General features: G+C 36.9%; 2 protein-coding genes across 6 annotated transcripts in view; both read left to right on the top strand.

Moving 5' to 3' along the window:
* The window catches only part of abcc13 (ATP-binding cassette, sub-family C (CFTR/MRP), member 13), a 39,622-nt gene extending 19,457 nt beyond the window's left edge, over nucleotides 1–20,165 (top strand). The window contains exons 6-27 of one of the 5 annotated variants that reach the window (XM_056248975.1): nucleotides 6,900–7,005; nucleotides 7,533–7,662; nucleotides 7,797–7,972; nucleotides 8,273–8,450; nucleotides 8,613–8,864; nucleotides 9,010–9,075; nucleotides 10,950–11,087; nucleotides 11,593–11,739; nucleotides 11,822–11,900; nucleotides 12,009–12,057; nucleotides 13,189–13,246; nucleotides 14,616–14,835; nucleotides 14,911–15,062; nucleotides 15,287–15,442; nucleotides 15,533–15,732; nucleotides 16,495–16,615; nucleotides 16,689–16,790; nucleotides 16,978–17,121; nucleotides 18,326–18,484; nucleotides 18,752–18,918; nucleotides 19,517–19,711; nucleotides 19,811–20,162. In XM_056248975.1, the coding sequence (XP_056104950.1) occupies nucleotides 7,001–7,005; nucleotides 7,533–7,662; nucleotides 7,797–7,972; nucleotides 8,273–8,450; nucleotides 8,613–8,864; nucleotides 9,010–9,075; nucleotides 10,950–11,087; nucleotides 11,593–11,739; nucleotides 11,822–11,900; nucleotides 12,009–12,057; nucleotides 13,189–13,246; nucleotides 14,616–14,835; nucleotides 14,911–15,062; nucleotides 15,287–15,442; nucleotides 15,533–15,732; nucleotides 16,495–16,615; nucleotides 16,689–16,790; nucleotides 16,978–17,121; nucleotides 18,326–18,484; nucleotides 18,752–18,918; nucleotides 19,517–19,711; nucleotides 19,811–19,895 (2,979 nt within the window). In that variant the 5' untranslated portion in view covers nucleotides 6,900–7,000 and the 3' untranslated portion in view covers nucleotides 19,896–20,162. Of the gene's footprint in view, nucleotides 1–6,899; nucleotides 7,006–7,532; nucleotides 7,663–7,796; nucleotides 7,973–8,272; nucleotides 8,451–8,556; nucleotides 8,865–9,009; nucleotides 9,076–10,949; nucleotides 11,088–11,592; nucleotides 11,740–11,821; nucleotides 11,901–12,008; nucleotides 12,058–13,188; nucleotides 13,247–14,615; nucleotides 14,836–14,910; nucleotides 15,063–15,286; nucleotides 15,443–15,532; nucleotides 15,733–16,494; nucleotides 16,616–16,688; nucleotides 16,791–16,977; nucleotides 17,122–18,325; nucleotides 18,485–18,751; nucleotides 18,919–19,516; nucleotides 19,712–19,810 lie in introns of those variants that run through there. The other 4 variants (XM_056248976.1, XM_056248977.1, XM_056248979.1 and 1 more) reach the window with 4 other exon arrangements.
* Nucleotides 20,166–22,547: 2,382 nt separating this feature from the next.
* Nucleotides 22,548–24,425, top strand: lyz (lysozyme). Its single transcript, XM_056249002.1, has 4 exons — nucleotides 22,548–22,752; nucleotides 22,900–23,055; nucleotides 23,764–23,839; nucleotides 24,015–24,425. The coding sequence occupies exons 1-4, from the start codon at nucleotides 22,617–22,619 to the stop codon at nucleotides 24,076–24,078; spliced, it is 432 nt and encodes a 143-aa protein (XP_056104977.1). The 5' UTR covers nucleotides 22,548–22,616; the 3' UTR covers nucleotides 24,079–24,425.
* Nucleotides 24,426–24,760: the final 335 nt, after the last annotated feature.

Here is a 24,760-nt window from a genome sequence, read left to right as displayed (position 1 = left end):
AGCATCTTTAATGTATTTTCATCAAGTTGAAAAAGTTTTGTAACTGTAGATGAAAGTAACCCCCCCCCCCCCACCCACTTTTGTCACAAAAGGTGGCGCTACTGAGCCCCTGCACCACGCCCGTTTCTGAAACTTTGCACATGTCTACTGGCTAATAAATGTGATCTGTCTGTCGAGTTTCATGCAATTTTAAGCAATTTCAGGCATGCTAAGAGTCTCAAAAGCATCCAAAAAGAATATTAAAGTTTGATGCGTTGCCATGGCAACAGTATCTAAGATATCAATAATCCTTTCACAGGTCTACATCTGGCGAGTGTCTACATTATACACATAAAGTTTGAAGCAAATCGGGTAAAAATAAGAGGGTGATTTCAAAGCATTTTGAAAGTGACACACTTCCTGCTGCCAGTTGGTGGCGCTATAACTTTGACTCACAATAGTCACATCCATGTGATCGGCCTCTTACAGCGAACACACTGTTGAAGTTTCATCAAAATCAGTTAATGTATGCAGAAGTTATAACACACTTCCTGTTTCCATTATTCGCCATAAATTCGTTTCCTCGCCATGGCCAAACCGTTCGAGATATCAAAAATCCCCTGGCAATTTTTCATCCTCAATGTCTTGACATCATGCACACCGAGTTTCGTTGCGATTGGTTGAATTCTCTAGGAGGAGTATATCAAATTCCAGGGGCATGCGTTTCCAAACAACCCTAAATAGCCGACTTCCTGTTGGGCTGGCGTAAAACTTAGAGCACGAATGTTGTTCGGCCCGATGACATCTATATGTGTATCGAGTTTCATATTATTACATATAAGCGTGTTTGATTTATGGACCAAGTTTTCGGACCCCGTTCCAGGGGGCGCTGTCGAGCCCCCCTGCCACGCCCGGGTACCATCTCCAGCCCGGCCCTGATGGCCGCGGGTTCTGACCTGTGTGCAAAGTTTCAAGAGTTTTCGTGCACGTTAAGAGCCCCAAAAGTGCCCGAATAGTCGATAAAATAATAATAATAATAATAAATATATATATATATAAATATAGCTGCGAGCAGCGATTACGGGCCCAAGCCGGTGGCACCGCAACCCCGGTGCCTTTAGTAACCTAAAGGCACCAGAGTGGCGGTGCCGCCGGCTTTGGCCCTTCATCGCTGCTCGCAGCTATATTATATATATATATATATATATATATATATATATATATATATATATATATATATATATATATAAACAAGCCGGTGGCACCGCCACCCTGGTGCCTTAAGGGTTACTGTGCATGACGGGTAATAACTTAACCCCGCTTTGACTGTTGAGAAGATGTGTGCTGTAGAGCTTGCATTGGTGTGGGCTCTGCAAAAGTGTGCATTGAGGGCACATATCATATGCGTGAGCAAACTTCTGAATCCTAAAATGAAAAATGAGACACCCTACGGTCTCATGGACTTAATGGACACATGAAATAAGTACACAAGATTGAAAGTTATATGAAGTGTGCCAAGACAGAATATTACTTGCCTGATCTGATTAGAAAAAATTGTTTTTGTGTGTGTGTGTGTGTGTGTGTGTGTGTGTGTGTGTGTGTGTGTGTGTGTGTGTGTGTGTGTGTGTGTGTGTGTGTGTGTGTGTGTGTGTGTGTGTGAGAGACGTGATTGAACAATGTAGACATAAAAACATACTCCGTCCTTTTGTTCATACAGGACATTATTCAAACTGCAAACTGTTTACTTATATTTGTGTACAATCGCAATAAAACACAACATTGTGCTTTTGTCAAACTGTAAACTACAAATGTCACCCAACCAAAATCTCTTACACACACACACGCGCACACACACACACACACACATACACGTAGTTTAAAAGCAAAAAAAAATCTTTTGGACATTCAGCATATTGCATTGGTTTTCATTTCTTGTTCTCGAACAGAGCCCTAATCTGTTTATTTTTTCAGTTACACATTCTACATTGATTAAAAAAGAAAAATCAAATGTGTTTTTATTATATACAGAAATAAATAATCTATCATTCAGATGAGAATAAAGTTAGTGTTAGTTTAAATGTTAAGGAAAACAAATATATGATCTGATATATAGCACATTCATTTAAAATTCATTCAGGTTCAATTACCAAACATACAAATCTTAATGTAATTTAAAGCAAACAATACATTTAAAATATATGGGTTGTATGCCTATTTTTTTATTTAAAAAGATATATATCCAAAAAGACAAGGCCTAAACTTTAACAAGGGTTAAACAATCACTGTAACAGACGCAATCACACACACACACACACACACACACACAAACACACAAGTCAAATCACTTACATTTTAGATGCAATATTGACTTTTTTCTGTTTCAGCAGCGAAAATAGTTCAACAAAGATCACAGCAGAACCATCGAGCATCTCACAGCAACGCGTTCTCATTACTGAATGATTCAGCATTTTGAACGAATCGGTTGACTTAAAGATTCAATGACCAATCCATAATCTGTCTCATTCATGAATGACTCAACCGTTCGAACGAATTGTTTGAACGAATGAATCAATGACTCGCTCATTAAGACGGTCGCCTGGCGACACCTAATGACGGTTTAGTGTTATGTTTAAAAGTATCATTCTTCCCAACGATTTTTAATTGACTTATATTTAAAACAATCTCATAACATTATTTAATGCATTGTTATTTTTCAGTGTAAACGATTTAATTTGATCAGCCCTACCTAGGGTAAAAGCCATATAGTGTCTTATCATTCTAAATAATTGAATTTATTGATCAAATTTACAAATTAAAAATGAAAGATGAAGCAAACATTTAATAAGACTGGACCGGGGTGCCCTGCATATATTACAATTTGCAGATTTAAATATACCATTGCCCCCCACCGTCAATTTGATGTGTGTGTTTGTGTGTGTGTGTGTGTGTGTGTGTGTGTGTGTGTGTTTAATAAAATCATTTAGTCACTACAATTAAAACCTGAACGGGTTTGCTTACTAAATTGTGAGCTGAACGAAAGTTGCAGCAAAGATCAGCAACCGGAGTCAAATTTCATTAATCACGAGTTGAGAGTGAGCGTCTCTCTCTGCTGTGTTATGCTGCATCACACGGGCATTCATAACGCTGCGCGTCCACGACGATGAGCGAGCAGAACAGAGTGAACGTTTTTTAGTTCATTCCTACTTCCATAGGAATTCCCTCGAGCGCTCTGCACGCACCACCATTATCAATGTCCGTGTGGACGTCCGCGATCGAACAGTGGAAACATTGGCTACTCCGTCATTTTATTCAAGAAGATCATTCAAACTGCAAAGTGTTTACTTATTTTTGGATACTCGCAATCAAACACAACATTGTGATTTTGTAAAATACTTTAAAATGAAACGAAAATGCTCACAGCTGCACGTCTTGTGGAGACGTCCGTTACTTTCGCTTTCAAGTTAGCGACTTTAAAGCCCCCAGCGGAGTCACGGTGGGAAAATATTCCCATAGTAGCATCCCTACAATTTAATACAATTGGCCTACCTGATTTTGAACACAAGAGGGCAGTAAAGCACTGTGAATGATTTTTATTTTTTTATTTTTTTGGCTAAACAACCATTCTGGCTGTTTTTAAACTTAAACATAAATCTTAAATTGAAAAAAAGGAATACAATGGGTTTAGTTCTAATATTAGTATAATTTTATAGAAAAATAAATGGTGTATAATTACATTTTAGAAAGATATGAGACATTTCCTGATTCTCTTTTTGACATAATCCCTCGCCATAGCAAAACCGTTTGAGATATTCAATATCCGTTCACAATTTAGCATCTTTAATGTATTTTCATCAAGTTGAAAAAGTTTTGTAACTGTAGATGAAAGTAACCCCCCCCCCCACCCACTTTTGTCACAAAAGGTGGCGCTACTGAGCCCCTGCACCACGCCCGTTTCTGAAACTTTGCACATGTCTACTGGCTAATAAATGTGATCTGTCTGTCGAGTTTCATGCAATTTTAAGCAATTTCAGGCATGCTAAGAGTCTCAAAAGCATCCAAAAAGAATATTAAAGTTTGATGCGTTGCCATGGCAACAGTATCTAAGATATCAATAATCCTTTCACAGGTCTACATCTGGCGAGTGTCTACATTATACACATCAAGTTTGAAGCAAATCGGGTAAAAATAAGAGGGTGATTTCAAAGCATTTTGAAAGTGACACACTTCCTGCTGCCAGTTGGTGGCGCTATAACTTTGACTCACAATAGTCACATCCATGTGATCGGCTTCTTACAGCGAACACACTGTTGAAGTTTCATCAAGATCAGTTAATGTATGCAGAAGTTATAACACACTTCCTGTTTCCATTATTCGCCATAAATTCGTTTCCTCGTCACGGCCAAACCGTTCGAGATATCAGAAATCCCCTGGCAATTTTTCATCCTCAATGTCTTGACATCATGCTGACCGAGTTTCGTTGCGATTGGTTGAATTCTCTAGGAGGAGTATATCGAATTCCAGGGGCATACGCTTCCAAACAAACCATAATAGCCGACTTCCTGTTGGGCTGGGGTAAAAAGTAAAAGTACAAAGGATATATAAATCGATGAGATCTATATGTGTACCGAGTTTCATATTATTACATGCAAGCGTGTTTGATTTATGGACCAAGTTTTCGGACCCCGTTCCAGGGGGCGCTGACGAGCCCCCCTGCCACGCCCGGGTACCAGCTTCAGCCCGGCCCTGATGGCCACGGGTTCTGACCAGTGTGCAAAGTTTCAAGAGTTTTCGTGCACGTTAAGAGCCCCAAAAGTGCCCGAATAGTCGATAAAATAATAATAATAATAATAATAATAATAATAATCCTAAGGAAAACAATAGGGCCTTCGCCTTTTCAAGGCTTGGGCCCTAATAATCCTAAGGAAAACAATAGGGCCTTCGCCTTTTCAAGGCTTGGGCCCTAATAATCCTAAGGAAAACAATAGGGCCTTCGCCTTTTCAAGGCTTGGGCCCTAATTAAAGCTGCAAGCAGCGATGAAAGGGCCCTCGCACCCGTGCCACCGCCACCCGGTGGCTTTAGGAAGACAGAGCACGGTGGGCAGTATATAAATATAGGGGGAATATGTTAAAGTAATTTGCCCCACCCAATTCTGAAACCCACATCACATGTACATTTTCACCACTTCTGAAGTGTGTGCAAAGTTTCATTAGTTTTCGAGCATGTTTAAGCCGGAGGACTATGTCAAAGTCATTTATTTTTATCACACTTCCTGCTACCAGCAGGTGGCGCTATTACAATAATCTAATATGAGGATGGTCATGTGTTCAGGACAGGACTCTTATCACACATGTGAAGTTTGGGGCAGATCGGACATTGTATGCCTGAGTTACTGCAGGCTGTCTGTGGTTGCCTAGCAACATCGGAACTGCATCATTTACACAGAAGTTATCTGATGATGCATATTTCACCCAGAGGCTGAAATTGGATTTGCACATCTACATTTTTGTCAGGCCGCCGAGGTCACATCCTTCGACGAAAACTCTAGATCTTCGCAATTTAACGTCGCAAAGGCCTTAAGATTAGACTGACAAAATATTATGTGGATCTGATTTAATCTCTAGGAGGAGTTCGTTAAAGTACAACATCAGGAAATTACGAAAAATGCACAAAATCTAGGAGGAAGTTCAAAATAGCTCACTTCCTGTTGTGTTTAGGGCTATGCTCCAAGAGACTTTTTTGTAGGTATTGGGTCATTACATGTATGTACCAAATTTCATACCTGTACGTGAAACGTAGAGCCGGGGCAAAATTTGGGGGCAATAATTTACCGAATTTGCCCCACCCAATTTTGAAAACCACATCACACGTAAATTTTCACCACTTCTGAAGCGTGTGCAAAGTTTCATGAGTTTTCGAGCATGTTTAGGCCCTCAAAAATGCAATTAATTTAGGAGAAGAAGAAGAAGAAGCGGAATAATAATAAACGGAGCAAAAACAATAGGGTCCTCTCACCATCGGTGCTCGGGCCCTAATAATAATAAACGGAGCAAAAACAATAGGGTCCTCTCACCATCGGTGCTCGGGCCCTAATAATAAACAGAGCAAAAACAATAGGGTCCTCTCACCATCGGTGCTCGGGCCCTAATAATTAGTCCTTCTGATTTGACAAAAAAGTAAAAACTGGTTCCCACATCTTATCGAATTTTGCAGGGTTCCCGGATATTGAGTATCTAATTCTTTCAAGGTGTAACGTAGAAGTGAGTCCAGTTAGCCAGTCAGAAAAGAGGGGTCTAGTATTTTTTTTCCACAAAAGCAAGATAACTTTTTTAGCTACAGTCACACCATATTGAACTGGTAACCGTACCTTTGGCCTGAGAGCCTGCAATGAGTCTGACCAACCAAGAATTGCTATAAGTGGGTCAGGAAATCCACACATTTTTTACCTTAGAAAGTAAGTTTCAAAGTGAAATCCAAAAGTCAGAGACTAGGCCTACATGAAAATCTGGAATTTAAAATTGTATTATAGGCTACCTCGAGAAAATGTACAGGCTTTGCAAAAACCTTTACTCAAATTATTGCGCTGAAAATATTATGTGTAATGAAAACAAAGTATTAAAATAGTAAAATGCTCAATTAAAAGCTTTTTCAGTTGTGTTCTCAAAAATTACAGAAATGGTTTGCACAACAAAATGATTGACAGCTGTGAAACATGCCACGCCCCCAGCTAAAATCGCCGCTGTGATTGGACAATGTGCGCACGCTGCACGCTCCACTGTTTATGCTCCAGACGCGGTTTAATTCAGCACAGAAAACGGGCTTTAATTATCACAAAACATGTCAGAGGACATTTAAAACGTAAATTTCGTCGGCAAGCGTTAATAACGTAAATTGTGGGCTACTTTATGTGTTTTCCTCTAAGCTGCTATTGTTCTAGCTGTATGAGACGCAGATGCATTCTTGCAGGATGTCATTTACACGCTGCAAGACAATTTGTTTTCAGACGCCGCAAGCTTTAGTGAAATGAGGTAAGCACAACTTTTATTGATGCTTTTTTCACAGTACATGAACTTAATGTCTCTATTTTTAGTAACGTTATGTCAAGAGGACGCAAGAAAAATTTAACATTATTGTAACGTGGACATTTCACAATTAATTAATTTGCCAAGTAAGACATGTATTGGTTTGAAGAAAAGAAAAATCATTCAATAGTAAAAAAAATTATTGATTTAAGTTTTTCTTTTTTCATATAAGAACAGACCAGTATATCTATCTGTCTAGCCTTCCACATGTCCATTAGTCCGTCAGTCAGTCAGTCAGTCAGATAGATAGATCTGTTGATTCCCTTTGCAATTCATAAATGTATATTACCTTTCTCCATTGACTAAGATTATTGTCTTTGCTGACATCTGTGTTTTGATATTTCTACTCACAGTGAAAAGGGAGCCTTATCTGTATGAGCCTGTTTAGGTTAAATGGGTAATCTAGGTAAGTCTAGCTGGGGAGGTATTCAATAATGTCAACCACAGCAACCTTTAACAGTTTTTGTTTTCAGGGTGGTTGTAATGGGTCACAGGGGACCACAGCATTTGTCTGACCTTTGCAAGCTGTATAATGAGGATTCTGTCCACACCCTATGCTCAGTGTTTGAGCGTGAGTGGGAGAAACAACAGAATTACAGCGAGGTAACTGTAAAAATACACAAGGGTTAGGGACAATCCTCCTGGTTGGACTTGTTTTTAATTGCTTCATTTCATTGTGAAAAGCATGTTTTGTATGAGATGTAATGCTAATAATGTTAATATTTATATATATACAGAGGTCAGACCTAGAAGAGGATTCTGGAAGAGAGTTACCGCTGGTCTCCAGGAAAACCAATGCTGGTTACTCTCTCCTTTATGCGATATGGATGACATTCCATCCAGCCTTAGTCAAAGTTGTGCTCCTGAGAGTGTCAACTGATCTTTTTAGCATTTTAGGTCTTCTGACACTCAGGTATGACTATGACTATATATAAAAATGTGTTTGTGAATATATGTATTTTTTGTATTATATGTTTTTGGAAAGCTGTTTAAATATGCAAATAGAAATAATCCAATTAAATATTCATTAATTTGCATAATTTCCATGTCAGAAATCTGAACAATGGATAAAGCCAGTTTCAAAAGTCTTGTTACATTTTGTTGACATATTAAAGTCAAAGGTTTTTAGAGAGGGGATTGTGGACGCAAATAGATAAAGTACAATACAATAATATATATATAATCTGTTTATGTACATCTCTTTTAACCTCAGATGGGTGATCCTGTTCTGTGAGAGGCAGGCTGTGTTTGACTGGGCAGGATACACACATTCTCTGGTGGTTTTGGGAGCAGTTTGCTGCTGCGCTGTTTCTCAGCATCACTTTGACAAACATAGTAGGATAATTACAGCCAATGCACAAGCGGTTCTGGCTTGTGCCCTCTACAGGAAGGTAAAGGTCATTGACTGTCTCATTTGCTCTATTAATGTGTTTTTTAAGTCCTAACAAAACCACTGAAAGTAAGCAGTACATTTCTACTTTTCTTATATGCTAAAAGTTTTCTCTTCTTCCTCCATGGTTCCTTCCATTTCCCCCTCCTCCTTTACATTGAAGACAGTGTCTCTTTCCCATAGTTCTCAGCGACAATCCAACACCACTCAGTGGACGGATGTATTAGGCGAAGTTGAATGTGTACCAGAGCTGGTGGTCACATTGACCTGTCTTTGGTCCTGCCCATTGAGAGTCACTCTCTATCTGGGTTTACTGTGGGGAGAATTGGGCCCTGGGGTGCTGGTGGGGGTGGTATTGCTACTAGTTCTCATCCCTGTCAACTCCGCAGTGGAGCACAAAGCCAAACAGCTTCGGGTTAGTAAGTGCAGGCTGCTCAAGCATTTGCTTGCATAAAGCGTGCTTAAAATGAAGACGAAGGGTGTTCATTGCATCTCAGTACATGATTTCTGTCCTCTATGTTTCGTTGCTGATATGTTTCATTATCTTTGTTGTCCCTCAGAAAACTCAGCAGATCATCAGGGAAAGGAGTGAACAGCTCATCAAGGAAATGTTGCATAACTACCAGGTCTTTTCTGTTCCTGATCCTTACATGTGATCATGTCATATATAGTACTTCCTCTCTTGAATTTGTTTTAATCCCAATCGGGTGATAGGATTTCGGTCTTAGAATTGCCTCAGTCACGTATCTGAGCATGATTTCGATTGGAGGAATATTTCTTGCCTTAAGTGCAAAAAGGTCAGATTCAGTTTTTTCATAAATGACTTTTTTTTTTTAAGTCACATGAAATCAAAATTAACCATTCTTATTTTTATGGAACATTGCAGTGCTTAATTAATTAATTTCATTAATTTCCCCTACCCCTCGGGGTTGGAACAATAATCCATCCCCTCCAGCAACCTGTCACTCATATGAGATCAACGTGATTAGCAAACAACAACAATGCAGTCAATTCCTCCTCCTGGGGCCTATACTATGAAGCCGGTTTAGGTGACTAGCCAGCTATGTTTCAGTTTAGTTTGCTCTAACCCTGGGTTTTATGCACCATGAAAGTGGTTTGGCTTTTAGCAGTGTTCATCACCATAGTAACTTGCGCTCTACACCGGCTAACCTGGTCCGGGGCAGGTTATGTTCCAGGTAAGAGATCTCAAACCGAAATTGGACCAATCAGCTGTGAGCTAAGGATAAAGTCACTCCACCTGTTTCTACTCCAAATTAAAGGTCACTACATAGCAAATTATTTTTAAAGACAAAATCGTCTGGCTTTTAGTAACACTTATATAGAATAATAATTTTGTATGATTTAGATATTATTTATGTAATTATTAATCGATCACACTTACAATTTTAGTTTATCAATTATTTTTATGCACAGTTTAAAGGAATAAATATATAAAAGTAATATAAATACGCTTTAGAATCAACAGATTAAGCTATATAATTACTACATGTGAGCTTAAAAGTTCAATTCTCAATACCTTTATCAATTCTATAAACTAACTTTTTCTTGCACTGATATAGCAAGTCTTTTTCTTTTAGTTGTCCTCTTTCATAGACAGCTATTTTCTTTTTGCTGTGTAAATTCTTTAAAATTTTTAATATTTTTCCATATCTGCAGAAGAGAGAAGTGAATCGCGCTGCTTCTCTCGCGAGAAATGAATTGCAGTTTTCACTCTTTCTCGGCATGTGATTGGCTGTTCGCTACTGATGTCACACCTAAACTCCTAAACTCAGTATCAAAGCCTGAGTTGACAGAGAAAGTTGATGATCAGCATCATGGTACCAACAAAGCCTGGTTGGATTTGTTTGGTTTTGTCAACTCAAAACTAATCCTGTAACCCAGAGTTTGTTCAACTACCATCATGGTACAGGCCCCTGGTTTGTGAAGCCATTTCACTCGGATATAAATAACAATAGGGAAGAAAATACAATTACAATTTCCCTTCCACTCCAGTTTTCAATAAACAATCAAATGTGTTTGACAGCAGATGTATGTCAATAATGAAATTATTTTTGTGATTACACTTGGTCAGTGCTTCAGTATAAAGTTTGTCCAGAAACACAGCATTTTAATGTGTAATTTATTCAGTGCCTGATTAGTAATGATAGAACATTACTTCACTGTGTGTATGTCTTTAATCATGAAAACGTTTATGCCTTTTTTGTCATCACGTTATATTACAGAAGCTAAAATGTGTCAAATTAAACATTTTCCTTTCTTTGTATTTTCAGTTAGCAAGCTAACAGCTGAGCCTACTATAGCTTTGCATAGTGCTAGCTGGTTAATAAAAGCTCTTATGATTTTCGCCAGATTTTTTTCTTAAGAATTATAAGGTTAAAAAAAACTAAACATATGCATGGATGAATTGTTCAAAATAATGTGCATTCAGAAAATAGGGTGAATTTTAATTTCATGCCAACTTTTATCTGCCTTTGTGTAGGCGCTGAAGCTTCTTGCATGGGAGTCTTGGTTCCATCAGAGAGTTACAAAGTCACGGGCCAGGGAGCTGGAGGTGCTAAGAATTCTGGGATATTTGACAGCCTTCTCTATGCTCGACTCTGTCTGTATGCCTTTCCTGGTGAGTGCTTGATAGTATGGACATGTATTCACAGGCTGTTTTTTATTTATTTTTATTTTTTTTTTGCTAGACTGACCAACATGTTTATTTTCTGGTTCTGCTATTTGTCTTGCTGACTAATCTAGTCAATAAAACTTGCTGGTTTGTGTAGATATTCAACATCCTACCTAAAAATCTGGTTTTCACTTTTACTACTGATAAACTACCCTCTCTGTGACTTTGACTTCAAATTACATTGTCTCTCTTCTCCAGATGCACAGGGGCTTACTAAGTTAACAAATCCACATAGCTCTGAGATTAAAACTCAAATCATTTATTAAAACTCTACCATAGATTACAACCTGACGTCAGAACATTGAGGTCTGCTTCATGCCCCTCTTTCATCAGTGAAAACCTCTGACATAGTCCAGAGTTCTGCTCAGTGTTTTGTAAAGGCCAGATGAACTATTTGTTCTAGATATCTCATTTGACCCATATTTCCCACACTCTTTGTCTTTCCATGTAGGTTGGTTTCTCTAGTCTTGGTGTGTTTGTCCTGGTGGATGATGGGAATGTTCTCACACCGTCTCAGATCTTTACATGCCTCTGTTTCTTCAGATTGCTCCGCCCACCTCTGCTGGAGCTCCCTGGGCTCTTGTGTGTTCTCAAGCAGGTAGCATGCATGTGACGACATTAAAACCTTTCATAAAATTCTAAGAAACTTTAGATTTAATATTTTTGTTCTAATGAATAAGGCACAGCAGTCTCTTTGCCACCTGGAGAAAATATTTCTCACAGAGGACCTGGGCACCTCTCAGTTATTTACTACAAAAGGTAAAGTTACAATATATTAAAAGTCGCAGATGCACAAAGAAACTTGTTTTATTATTATAAGTGGAAATGTTTGGCATTGTTTTTAAAACTAAAGTGTCACCCTCTCAGGTGCTACAGAAGACATTCCACCTGACAGCCCTCAACAGCCGTGTGATGGGTAAGCTGGTAGTTTTTTATTTGTATTTTATAATGTAAAAGTATTCTATTGAATATCCTCGTTTAAAAATAAGTTTATATTAAAACAGTAATATGAAATATTATTACAATTTAAAATAACTATTTTCAATGTTAATGTATTTTAATTTAATGTAACTTATTTCTGTGATGCAGAGCTGACTTTTCAGCTTCATTAATCCAGTCTTCAGTGTCACATGATCCTTCAGAAATCATTCTAATAGGCTGATTTGGTGCTCAAAAAACATTTCTTAATATTATCAATGTTGAAAACAGTTATTCTGCTTAATGTCTTTGTGGAAACCGTAAAACATTTTTTTCAGGATTCTTTGATGAATAAAAGTATTTATTTGAAATGGAAGCCTTTTATAACACTATAAATGTAATTTTCTGATCAATTTAATGCATCCTTACAGAATGAAAGTATTCATTTCTTAATATAATTGAATTAAAAAATAATAGTACTGACCCCAAATTTTCTATGTACTATGTATAGAGGATTTTTTTAAATTATGTCTCCAGCATGTTTGTGTGCATGTTATCTTATCCTCTGCCATTTGATTTGGCAGAGTCCAGAATCTAAGTCCACTGTGCTTTGGGTAAAGCACAGTGTGTGACCTGACCCATAGGCTTTCATTGTCTAGTACTGATCCTGCATTAATATATTAAAATTGCTTTAATCCAAGACAAACATCTGTGCATTTAAGAGCATTAGCAGTGCTTCTGATTTTAATATCTTTCTGATCCCCTGAGATAATTTATCATGCTTTTCTTACACCGTGTTCTCTGCACTAGATTGGCCTTGTGTGGTTTAGTCCTGAGGGTTAGTGCAGGTTAAGAAAGGATGATATGCACAGAATCACAGACAGGGATTGTTGGTCACAGGATGATGGCGCCTGATAAAACCTCATGGGAAAGAAAACCTTTAGTCTGACTGAACAGGGCCGCCGACATTCCCTTTTTATTCCAGATTAATGAGCTTCTTGTGGCATCATCATCAACAAGCTACACCTTATTTCTCCACCCAGCCTGTGGTTTTGTTGTGTCCATGCTTGTAATGCAGACTTACCCTTAATACATTGTATAAATATTCTTGATGTTTTGATTTTTACAGGTGTAAAGATAAGCTCAGTAATTCTGACGAGAAACGAGATCACTCTCTATTCCAAAAAGTATGTACCAAAAATGATAGTTTTTATGGTAATTTGAATTATTTTTAAAATAAATGCATTTTTTTAACCTGTTAACTGTCACCCCCCTTTTTTTTAATAGACATGAAAATGCACATTTCGAACATAAATGGTTGTAATTCAAGAATGCTTTGGAATATAGACGTAAGATTGGTCTTGTTTTAAAGAAGACATTTGGCAGATTTATGTAGAAGTGAAATAAATTAAGAAAGTGAAACAGAAAAAAAGTTATAGAAGTTTGAGTTTATGGAAATGTACAATGTAAAAAAAATAATTATTCATATTTTATATAAAATCTATATTTTCAAAACCTGGGCTACTCTAAAACTGCAGAAAAATCAAAGCCAAAAATCTGAACAAGTTGTGTTTCAAATTTTAGGTTGATATCTCAAAAAATGAGCTTTCAGTAAGATTTTGTTTGGGCGCAGTACCAAACTTTTTCACTAGGTCACAACCAGACTCCATTACTGCCCATATAAGGGCGCCTCCATTTCCATATGTGTTTTGAGTGATATGAACCATTATTTCCACAATTTTCATACAATTTATGAAGTAGAGATCCTATTCAGAAGTAGTATGGGAAGTTTGGCAGATTTTGATATGAATTCAACCTCTAAGAAACACATACAAAGAACACGAATGTGCGTCATAGCTCGCTGCCACATCACAAATGGTGAATTTATTATTTTTTTCTTTATATTTAAAACATTTTCAGACTTTTTTTCTAAAATAATTGAATGGATGCTATCTTTTGAACTCTTGGTATGAAAACAAACTAGGTTTCTACAATTTTTTTCATGATTTTTCATGTTCATTACTATTTCAAAATAAAGGTCTGAACACGCCTAGGAGTATGAAAATATTCTTGTTGCAAATTGATACATTACGGCTCCTCTGTAATTTATTTTGAAAATCAATCACCAAATATGGAAACTAGAGATTGTAAGCTTTCAAATGATATATAGTTTGTCAATATTACTCAAGGTTTTCACTAAGATATTATTGTTTTAAAAATATAATGGTAAACGTCCCACCTGTGGGACGGTGACAGTTAATATAATAATTTTAAAGAAAATAATCATATTTTTAAAAAACATCTAAATAAGCTTTGTTGTATTCCTCATTTATAAGTCATTATAAGTGTCTGTCAAATAAATAAAATGAAAATTTTGAAATGGAAAAAATGGAAATTTACTTAAGTCTACTAACATAATGTTTTTATAGCAGTGTCCAAGTGACCATAAAATAAAAGCAATATTTTCTGTAAATAATGACTTGATGATACAGTTTATTTTTGAGTGAACTCCTCTTGCTGTGAATATTGTGTAGTGAATTGGTTTTGTAATTCCAGGGCAGTGGAGAGACCCGCAGGGTGTATCTGAGGGCTTTTGGCTGGCACTGGGTGTCAGTTACCTCGCTGGTCTACCTGTCTGTGTGTGCTGTTAGTTTAGCACAGGATGCCGTCCTGAGCGTGTGGACGGGTGAAGCCAAAGAAGTTCAAGGCCTGGAGGAGTGGAGAGAGCTCAGAAACTCGCGACTGTCTGCGTACGCACTGCTCGGACTCCTGCAAGGTTATTGGCAACATGTAGTTTCATAGACAAGAGTTTGTGTTTTTCTTAGCTTATTTATGTGCTTTTGTATTGCAGCCTTACTCGTGTGCTGTGCCGCCTACTGTCTGACCTGCGGTTCTCTCAGGGCTTCTCGTACGCTACACTCTGAGCTGCTGTCAGATGTTCTTCACCTGCCTGTACATTCCCAGAAGACAGACGCCAGATGGTCACTGCAATCATTCACTCAGGTGAGTGTCATCCTCCAGAGGCCGGCGTAGAGCAGAGGTCAAAGCATGCAAACGGAAAATATTGATGCCCACAAGTAGCAGGTCATCACTGTTGTGTCCTTGGGGAATTAGATATTATATTATATAACAGCCACAAGCAAATATGATGGAAATCCAACATGGATCTGATTTTATCCCATTTCAGCAACACCAACAAGTCTAATTGTGTTCTTATGTTGGCTCAGGATATGCAAGTGGTTGATGAAGAACTGGCCAAACATTTGCACAGCTGGTTGAGGAGTCTTTTGGACATATTGAGCACCATCACTTTGATCATCTTTATCATGCCAGTTTTCAGCCTAGCTGTGTGCCCGCTGATAATAGTCTTCCTCCGTATTCAGGTACGACAATTTCCCATGAATGTTTGGCCTGAAGGTTTGTACAGTACATAAACCACCATCTAACCATCCCCCCCCCCCCCCCCTTTTCAGTCTAATTTTTCTTCAGGTCACTTCCGGAACAGACACATTAAGGCGAACCCTGTTGTTTCAGTTACTTCTCTGGAGTCTGTGACACATTGTGTTGAAGTTCCACTTTCTGGGCCAAAACACAGGGAGGTGTTTCTGACGCACTGCCTCCAAGCCGCACATCAAAACCTGCTGGTCAAGTACAACAAAATCATCACCGAAAGGTTAAAAAAGGTTTTTACATACATTTTGTTTATACTGGTGATTTGTGAAGGATTCCAAAAGGTCTGCAAGTTAATAATTAGCTGAGTAAAATATATATATATATATATATATATATATATATATTGACAAAAAGCATATTGAATTAAACCATTTAACATTGAGTTAAATCAACTAATTAATCAACAAGGAATTAACTGATTGTGTTAATGTTAATTTTGATTAACTGTTTCTATTGTCCCACTTCAATTACATAACTGGTGCTGATATTAGCTTTTGTTTTCTTATTGCCTTTTATTGTTATTATTAGTTGTAAAAGTCTATATTTACATAATTTATTTTGAGATATACTGACAATTAACATTTATTTATGTAATGGAAATATCCATATTTAAATCTCAGGCTGAATTTTGTGTATTCTTCTGTGGACAGAAAGAGATTTGTGTTTAAGGTGTTCTGCAGTTTTTTGACCTGCCACCTGAAAAAAATGAGAACTACGCTACACTAGGGGGCGCTATTTGAGTGTAATATCGTGTAAAATGCATCTCTGACTGATTAGCTTTTGCAACTGTTTTTGTTTTTTGAGTATGTTGGATTTTCAAGCCAATAAAATATTATTTTACATACCTTTGGAGTAAAACTAAGTTTTAAATGTAAATTTTATCTTCTAAAGCTGTCAAATAACTATGTCACGTTTATCGCAGCATATACAGCTTTGATTAATGTGATTGCTTTATGACCAAAAGCAATATTTCTGTGTGCAGTTGGGCTGTGTTGCAGTTTGATGGGGTTGCTGGGATTGTGCTGTTCCTGGTCAGTCTGATTCTGCTTGAGACTCAACCTGACTCAGGGCTCGTGGCTCTGGCTTTGATCTGTGCCTTTAATGTAAGTTTATCTATACTGATACCTAATCTGAGTTTGAATAATTCATAATGATTATGAAAACATTTTTTTACAGATTAAAGAAGCTCTTCGCCGTTACCCTCAGGCCGCCTCTGATATCAACATCGACATGCTGAGGATGCAAAGATTTTGTGAATTTGCCAAAGTAGAAAAGGAGGTATAGGGTAACATAATACTTATTTAACACCTAAAAACTCCTTCCATTGTGCTTGCCCAGTCACTCCTTACACATAACCCTACATGGTCAAATTCATAGTTCCCAAAAGGATGACTTTTTTAGTATCATTGGATGTCATATCCTCTGCATGGAATTGAATTTAACCAAATGCCCCCTTTTACCCCAGGCAGAATGGACAGTCACCCACAGACCACCCTTTGACTGGCCCCGGCATGGAGAGGTGAAGTTCAGGAACTATGAGTCCGAAGCCTCCTCCAACTGCACTCCAGCTCTTAGAGGAATTAATCTCACCATTTTAAAAGGGGAAAAGGTATTCTGAATTTATTTATCTAACTCTTTATTATTTTATATTAGGGCTGTCAAACTGTTAATCGCATCCAAAATAAAAGTTTGTGTTTACATAATATATGTGTGTGAGCTATTTTTAATACATAAATACCCACACATGCATGTGTATTTAAGAAATATTTGCATGTATATACTGTATATAGACTGAATGTAGCCTATATATAATGTATATTTTATATAAATACAAACATTTTTTATATAAATAACATATTTTTCTTAAATATATACATGTGTGCATTTATATACAAAATAATTATACACAGTACACACACATATATTATGTAAACACAAACTTTTATTTTGGATGCGATTAATCGTCATTAATCGTTTGACAGCCCTATTTTATATGTATTCATTTATTTATAAATAACAAATTAATTTTTTATATTAATGATAGATTTGTTTGTATTTATTATTCATTATAATAATAATAATAATTTTAATCATTTAAGATAGCTGATGATACATTTAAATGTATTTATTTTATTTGCATACTGAATATATCAGTATTTAAATTAGGGATGCGGCGATCCAATACTCAATATCGGTATTGGGCCTATATGGACCTTTTTTGCCAGATCTGTCAGTAAATTATTTCACTGAAATTCTTCCCTCCTCTGCGAGCTGTCAGTCATCCTTCAACTTCAAACACCGTGTCATGTTCAGCTGTGACAGACAGCATGGCAAAACTCTCTCAAAAATGTTGCAATGTTCCCATTATGATGCATAATCTGAACATAAAGGTGTTCTTTTGTTCAAAACTACTGTACTTAGCTGGAGTTTATTAGTGATTCTGAATGGCATGGTACTCGCTATCGGATGAGAAGACTGGAGTAGAGGATATTCACACAGTAACTGAAATTTAAAACAGAAAAAGGCTCAGTAAACTGCTAGACAGATGCAGTACTCTCAGTGTTGTGCACACACAGTATATCTTCGCTCTCTTTATATACATGTATGTATATGTGTGTGTGTGCAGAATTTTCTCTTTATTTATAATGTAGGATTGTGTAATTAGTGAGGTATACATATTATAAACTGATCAAGAAAAAAAATTGGCGTCAAGGTTGTGGGATCGATATCTGTATCGAACGTGAGAAAGTGATATCAAGTCATCCCTAATTTAAATCTCAGGTTGATTTTGGTGTGTTTGCGTGTGTACACAGATTGGAGTTATAAGCAGGGGGAAAGCAGACACCGATAGCTTGGTTAGCTGTCTGTTCCGGACAGTGGAGGCCAGGAGTGGTGCTGTGCTGATTGACGATGTAAACATTACCCGCATGAGTCTACATGACCTTCGTAGCCGTCTGCAAATCATTTCTCAGGTTAGACCAACAATATTATATTTGCAATGCAATGCATACAAGAGAATGAGATCAAACTAGTTCGATCCAGCCAGAGCAAAATCAGTCAAAGTCTGGAGGAGAAGGAGTGTTGACAGGTAACAGAACTATTTTACTGGGTGTGGTTGAAGGAATGCTGTCGAATAATACTGTGTATAATGTAAAACTTGCTTTACCCAGGCTCCACCAGTAACAAGCATTATTCAGTTATTGAATTTTTAATGAGTTATGGTGTCCCATGTGTTACAGGTTCCTGTACTGTTCTCGGGACCCCTGAGGGCTAACCTGGACCCGTTCGCTCAGCATAATGACACGCAGGTGTGGCTGGCCTTGGAGCTCTGCCATCTCAAGGAACGTGTTCAACAATTGCCTGCTCAGCTGCTGCACCCTGTTCAAAGAACGTCTCTCACTTTCAGGTGTGTGGGAATCATGGCAAATCTTTGGATGCCAATTTTACATGTTTATGTAATATCCAGAGTGTAACATCATACCAGAATTGGGTGAATACCAGAATCTTAATACAGTTATTATATAAATGGTTGATGTAGTATTAATAGTATATTATTTATTTAATCATAATTATATAATTCTAGTCTAATTATATAGTTATTTAATCCAATTCCCAAAAAAAACAGGATCACAAAAATGAAATACTGAATTTACAATTTAAAATAAAACTATTAAAAAAAAACTTTTAGAAGCTTCTCAGTTGAATATTAAAAATCAAATTCCATTAACTGGAATTTGCAGTTTGGGCAAACCGAAATAACTGAGCTAATTAATTGTTTCCCACGATATGGTATAAAGGCTGCTCATTTTGTGAGTAAAAAAAAACTGCAGTGAGAAAAGATTCACAGTCTGGCTGGAACCAATCATGGGTCCAGATCTAGACTGTGGCTCTGGTTTATTGCTTCATGAAACAATATAGTTTTCTCTATGGCAACCTTTATGCACTGGCACAACAAACAATTGGTTGTTATGGGTTAAATATTTCTGTTTTTTGTGTTATGTAAGCTTTGGCCAGAGGAGGTTGCTGTGTTTAGCCAGAGCCTTGCTTGCAAGGGTCAAAATCCTGCTTGTGGAAGAGGCTCTTCCTTGTGTGGACATAGAAACAGAGGGCCTTGTCCGGCAGTTGATCCACACAGCGTTTAAAGACTGCACCGTACTGTGGCTCACTCAGAACCCGCTCACTGTCATGCACACTGACAGGTCAGGAGCTACAATCTTTTATTTAACCTGTGACACATCCTGTCATTTAAATGTCAACTATTCAAGTAAGGTATTTCTGATCTGTTGTTACTCCTTCAGGGTGCTGGTTTTGAATAATGGACAAGCTGTGAAGTTTGACGCCCCTTCCACTGTCTTCCAGCAGGGGCCGCTGTTCAGTCAATAAGATGAGACCTCTTGCTCTTACAGTATATCAAATTATCATTTATAAAAGGTAAATAATAAAATTATTATTTCATATAATTATAAGTTTCACATAAATTTCACATCATACATTAGGTTCCCTAAAGCACAGTTTATTGACTCTAATTAATGTTTCATATGCCTTTGGACAGAATATACTGAATAAAATGTTAAATGACAGGTGGAACACAAACAGACTTTGAAATATTATAGTGAATTGTGGGGGTTATTTTAAATGTATTTAAATTATTCATTTCTTTTTATCTATTAATCTTTTTTTCTTTCTATTTTTCAATTTTTTTGTAATGTATTATTTTGATAATTGAATGTTTATTTATTTCTTACAATAATATTTGTAGCTTTTTCTGCCACTTAATTGAAACAAATATTTAAGTTCACACATAAAGCACACAAACATGCCAGTTTACATTGTTTAATGTTAACTTATGTTTCACGATTCTTTAGATACCTTAGGGCTGTTTTCACTGAATTTTATAGGATGTTTTATTTCAGCTGATGTCAGATCAGAGTTGATCATTTATAACTAAATTATATTTTTGACACTTTTGATACTCTTATGTCAGTGTTTTACAATGCAGTACAATATGCATATGAAAATTAGGTTGCACTTTATTTTAAGCTGTCCGTGTTACAGTGTAATTATACATCTAGGTACAGAGTAATAATAATTAACTACATGTACTTACTATAGTGTTAGTTTAGGTTTTGGTTTAGGGTTAGTTGCATGTAATTATGCACAGTTTATAGTTAATATTATAGTGTAACTACATGTAACGTGTATTAAGGACACCGTAAAATAAAGTGTTACCGAAAATTACACCAGCAATATGATAAATAATAAGCAACAGCAGGTCTTATCGTTTTTTCCTTCTAAGGGCTGTTTGAGGTTATGCACAGTGGCTGTTTGAGATGTTTGTTGACACATTCTCCTCGTCCCCATTTCCTTTGCAGTTATTGTCAGTTATTTGCTCATTATGTTGCATTATGGTGCTGGGGTTTTTTTCACAACAGTTTTCCACATTGTAACTGTCTTCATATCTTTCCTTTCGTGCTCTGGTCCGGTCATTTCAGGCATTTCAGTTGACAGTTGTTTCACCAAGAGTGTAGATTAGCATTAAGTTTTAGATACATTTTTTTATAGCATATTACAACCTGTATGGAAATTTCCTGAATAAAATCCCAAACTCAATATATATTTGATGTGGTTTTTATTAATGTTTATGTTCTTAAATGCTGCTCTTTTTAGCTACATCATGATTACAGGAGGTTTTCCCCTGTATTGAGAATTTCATCTTATGTCCACTGTTGTCTTTATCTAAATCTTTTCCAGTTCCTCTGCATGACATTTACATTTAATTATTTAGCAGACGCTTTTATTCAAAGCGACTTACAAATGAGGAGAGCAATCAAGCCAACAATAGGGCAACAATATGCAAGTGCTGTGACTAGTCCCATTCTAGATATAGATTAGTAAGTTTTAGTATTAATGGGTAAAGTCAAGTGTTGACGAAAAAGATGAAAATGAACGTTTCTTGAAAATGGCTAAAGACTCAGCAGCTCAGGTTGAGTTAGGCAGGTCATTCGACCAGGTAAAGGTCCATGAAAGTGATTTTGTGCCTCTTTGGGATGGCACACACAAGCTTCTGGAGGGCACAGAAGTCTGAAGTAGTGAGTTTAGGTATTATTATTATTATTATTATTATTAACCTTTATTTAACTAGGAAAGTCACATTGAGGTTAAAACCTCTTTTACAAGTGAGACCTAGTCAAGACAGGGTCGGATAGCAGGATTAAACAAATAACAAACAACAATAAGAAACCAATCACAACATCATCATTAGATACATCAGAAAACACAGCTCCACAATAAGATGTTATACAACACTGAGACATACACAAACATTTAGGTATAACATAATACACTACATAGTACTGTTCACAGAAACAACATTATTATAACTAAAGAGTTAAGTAATAGAATTGGCAAAGCAACTGCAATTAGCAGTGACCACCTCCTTTATTCTATGTTTAAAATCATTTAGAGAGATGAGGGATTGTAGTTTGAGTTTAGTCTGCACATCATTCCAAGACCAAGGGCCATAATAGAACAGGCTTAGCTTTCCAGCCTCTGTTCTGATAGCAGGCACTTTAAACTGTAGCCATTTATGTGACCTGAGATTATGACAGCTTTGAAATGATAAAAAAAATTCCTGTTTAAATAATTTGGAAGTTTTCCTAAAATAACCTTGTAAATTAACAATGTTCGAGCCTGGGCAAATAAAGAGATGACCATCCTACCAAACTGTACAGTATACAATGATGTGTCCTAAGGTATAGTGGTGAAGAGCTTGTGGTTGTTCTGTAGGCAAACATCAGTGCCTTGAATTTGATGCAACTGGCAACCAGTGCAATTTTATGTGATGTGTGCTCTTCAGCTCGTTAAAGAAAAAAGTAAATGAAAAAAAAAAAATTGGTTCTAGAAATAAAAACATCCCAAAGTCAGTTATTGCCTCAGCAACAATAACTGGAGCAACTGCAAACTGCATGCACTTGTGAAAATTGGTTGCGACACAAACCTCTCATTTCACTTATAAATAGTCCCACTCAACAGCTTCCACCATCCATCTGAACTCCTCTTCAGATAGCAGATATTGACAGTGAATTTGTGAGCAGCAGTGCAGATATGAGGGTGTTTATTGCGGTCTTGTGTCTGATGTGGCTGTCCTCTTGTGAGGGCCGCACACTGGGGCGTTGTGACGTCGTCCGTATCTTCAGGGAAGGGGGACTTGATGGCTTTGAGGGATTCTCTCTTGGCAATTGTGAGTACTTTGTTTCTTATTTTCATTATCACAATGTTTGGCATATCTGATTGTATTAGTGAGGATTTTTTAGTAGATCCAGCATTGAAAAACCTTCCATAATATACTGTATTACTTTGGTTTGAACCTTTCACTTAATTTCAATAGATGTGTGCACGGCCTACTGGGAAAGCAGGTTTAAGACCCATAGAGTGCGTTCGGCTGATACCGGGAAAGACTATGGAATCTTCCAGATAAACAGTTTCAAATGGTGTGATGATGGCACTAAGGATGGAAAGAACATGTGCAATGTGCCCTGTTCAGGTACTTTTATTTTCTTTAAATGTTTCATATGACCTAAAACATATTGAAAACAATCAGAAGTAGGCTAGTTAAAGTAGAATACTTATAATTTTGTAAAACATACAGTGGGGTCTGAAAGTCTAAATTTGGAATTCAAAATGTTAATCATAGCTTCTCTTTTTTCCCAAAATTCTAAAATGTAAAAGTTATGGTATGAATATTGATGTTTTCTGATGTGGCTCCTGTATTAAATATTGATAATGTATTGGTAATCTTTTAATATAACTTGTGTTAAGGGACGGTCACATTTAGGCTACTGTTGTTCGGCACATTTTTCACAGACATTTCAATAGGAATTTCAAGTGAGGGCGTAAGATTTCCCTCCACAGATTTCGCGTGGATTTCTCGCTTTGACCAACATAAATCTGTTTGGTTTGAAAGTGACTTCTGTGCGAGCTGTGCTTCATACATCGCTACACTATTGATGAGATGGGTTTTTTTGCCTTTGAGACTTCACTAATGTGATTGGGCAAAATTTTGCAGGCAAAGATTGTCCTTTATCAATAGTGTAGTGATGCATAAAGCACCGCTTAATCAGAGGTCATTTCCGAACTTAGCAGCTTTAAATTTAATAACTTGAATTCATTTTGACAAAACTTTCTGACCCCAATGTGTCTGTTTTAAAACTTTAGTATAACATTTTGTATATAAATGTTTCTCATCTGCTAGATTTGCTTAAGGACGACCTGAAAACTTCAGTTGAATGTGCAAAGCTCATTGTGAAAACCGACGGACTGAAATCATGGCAAGTATTCATTACAAACATCCTTGGGCACAACTGACAGAGCTTATTTGTCACATTGCTTGTTCCTTTAGAGATTTGGCCTCAAGCTCTGCCTAACATTGTATCATATCTAAGTGTATTGATCTATCGTGCATGTGCGTTTTTGACATGTTTATGTTGATCTTTGTGTTTGCAGGGACACCTGGGAAAGTTACTGTAATGGCCGTAAGATGGAACGCTGGGTGAAAGGTTGCGAATAGCATAAGGCCTTGATTGCCCGTGGGATCTTTAATTACCTACAATGATTATGTGCTAATGCAGTTTAAACTCTTGGTTGATGTGACTTTAAAGGCATTGTCATCAGTAATATTTGCATCCTTGATCTTGATATGTATATTAAAGCATCTTCCCAAATTGTAAAGTTGTGCTTGCGTCTCACTTTTGGCTTAAGCTGATGCAGCAGCAAATTATGACAGATGGTTTGTTTGATATTAGTAGTGGTGAGCTTTTATTTAAATTGCTTTTATTAAAAATGGAATAATCTGTCTCTGAAAACCCATATTGATTGACCAGCACTCTGAATATTAAACATGTCCCTCTAAATGTCTCTGCCGATTACGTCTCTTACATCCAATTTCAGGTGAATTAAATAAAACTATATGAACTGTGATTCATCCATCATCACAAATATGTAAAACCCCACCTGAGTGCACTTGCATACACTGATTATCATTCCCAAACCCCATTGATTAGTGTTTGGCATTTCTAATTAGTAGTAGTAATGTCTTTGACATTTAGATTTGATTTGGAGCTTGCAGGATGCACTGTAAAAAAAAAAGTTATAAATAAAACAAAAGACTAAGGAGTATGTTTTAAACGAAGCGTATTCCAGTTCTAATAGAGCGATGTGAAGAGCTGTTTGGATCTTGGTCGGGTGGAGAA

This window comes from Rhinichthys klamathensis, unplaced genomic scaffold, assembly GCF_029890125.1.
Source record: "Rhinichthys klamathensis goyatoka isolate OS25496 unplaced genomic scaffold, OSU_Roscu_1.1 h1tg000059l_1, whole genome shotgun sequence".
Lineage (NCBI taxonomy): Eukaryota > Metazoa > Chordata > Actinopteri > Cypriniformes > Leuciscidae > Rhinichthys > Rhinichthys klamathensis.
The sequence above is the reverse complement of the archived record's forward strand: the minus strand, read 5'-3'. Positions and strand labels throughout refer to the sequence as shown.

Coding starts and splice junctions, on each gene's coding strand:
- lyz (XM_056249002.1), top strand. CDS start 22,617: ATGAGGGTGTTTATTGCGGTCTTGTGTCTGATGTGGCTGTCCTCTTGT. Junction 23,056..23,763: donor GTGCAATGTGCCCTGTTCAG/GTACTTTTATTT, acceptor CTCATCTGCTAG/ATTTGCTTAAGGACGACCTG. Junction 23,840..24,014: donor ACCGACGGACTGAAATCATG/GCAAGTATTCAT, acceptor TTGTGTTTGCAG/GGACACCTGGGAAAGTTACT.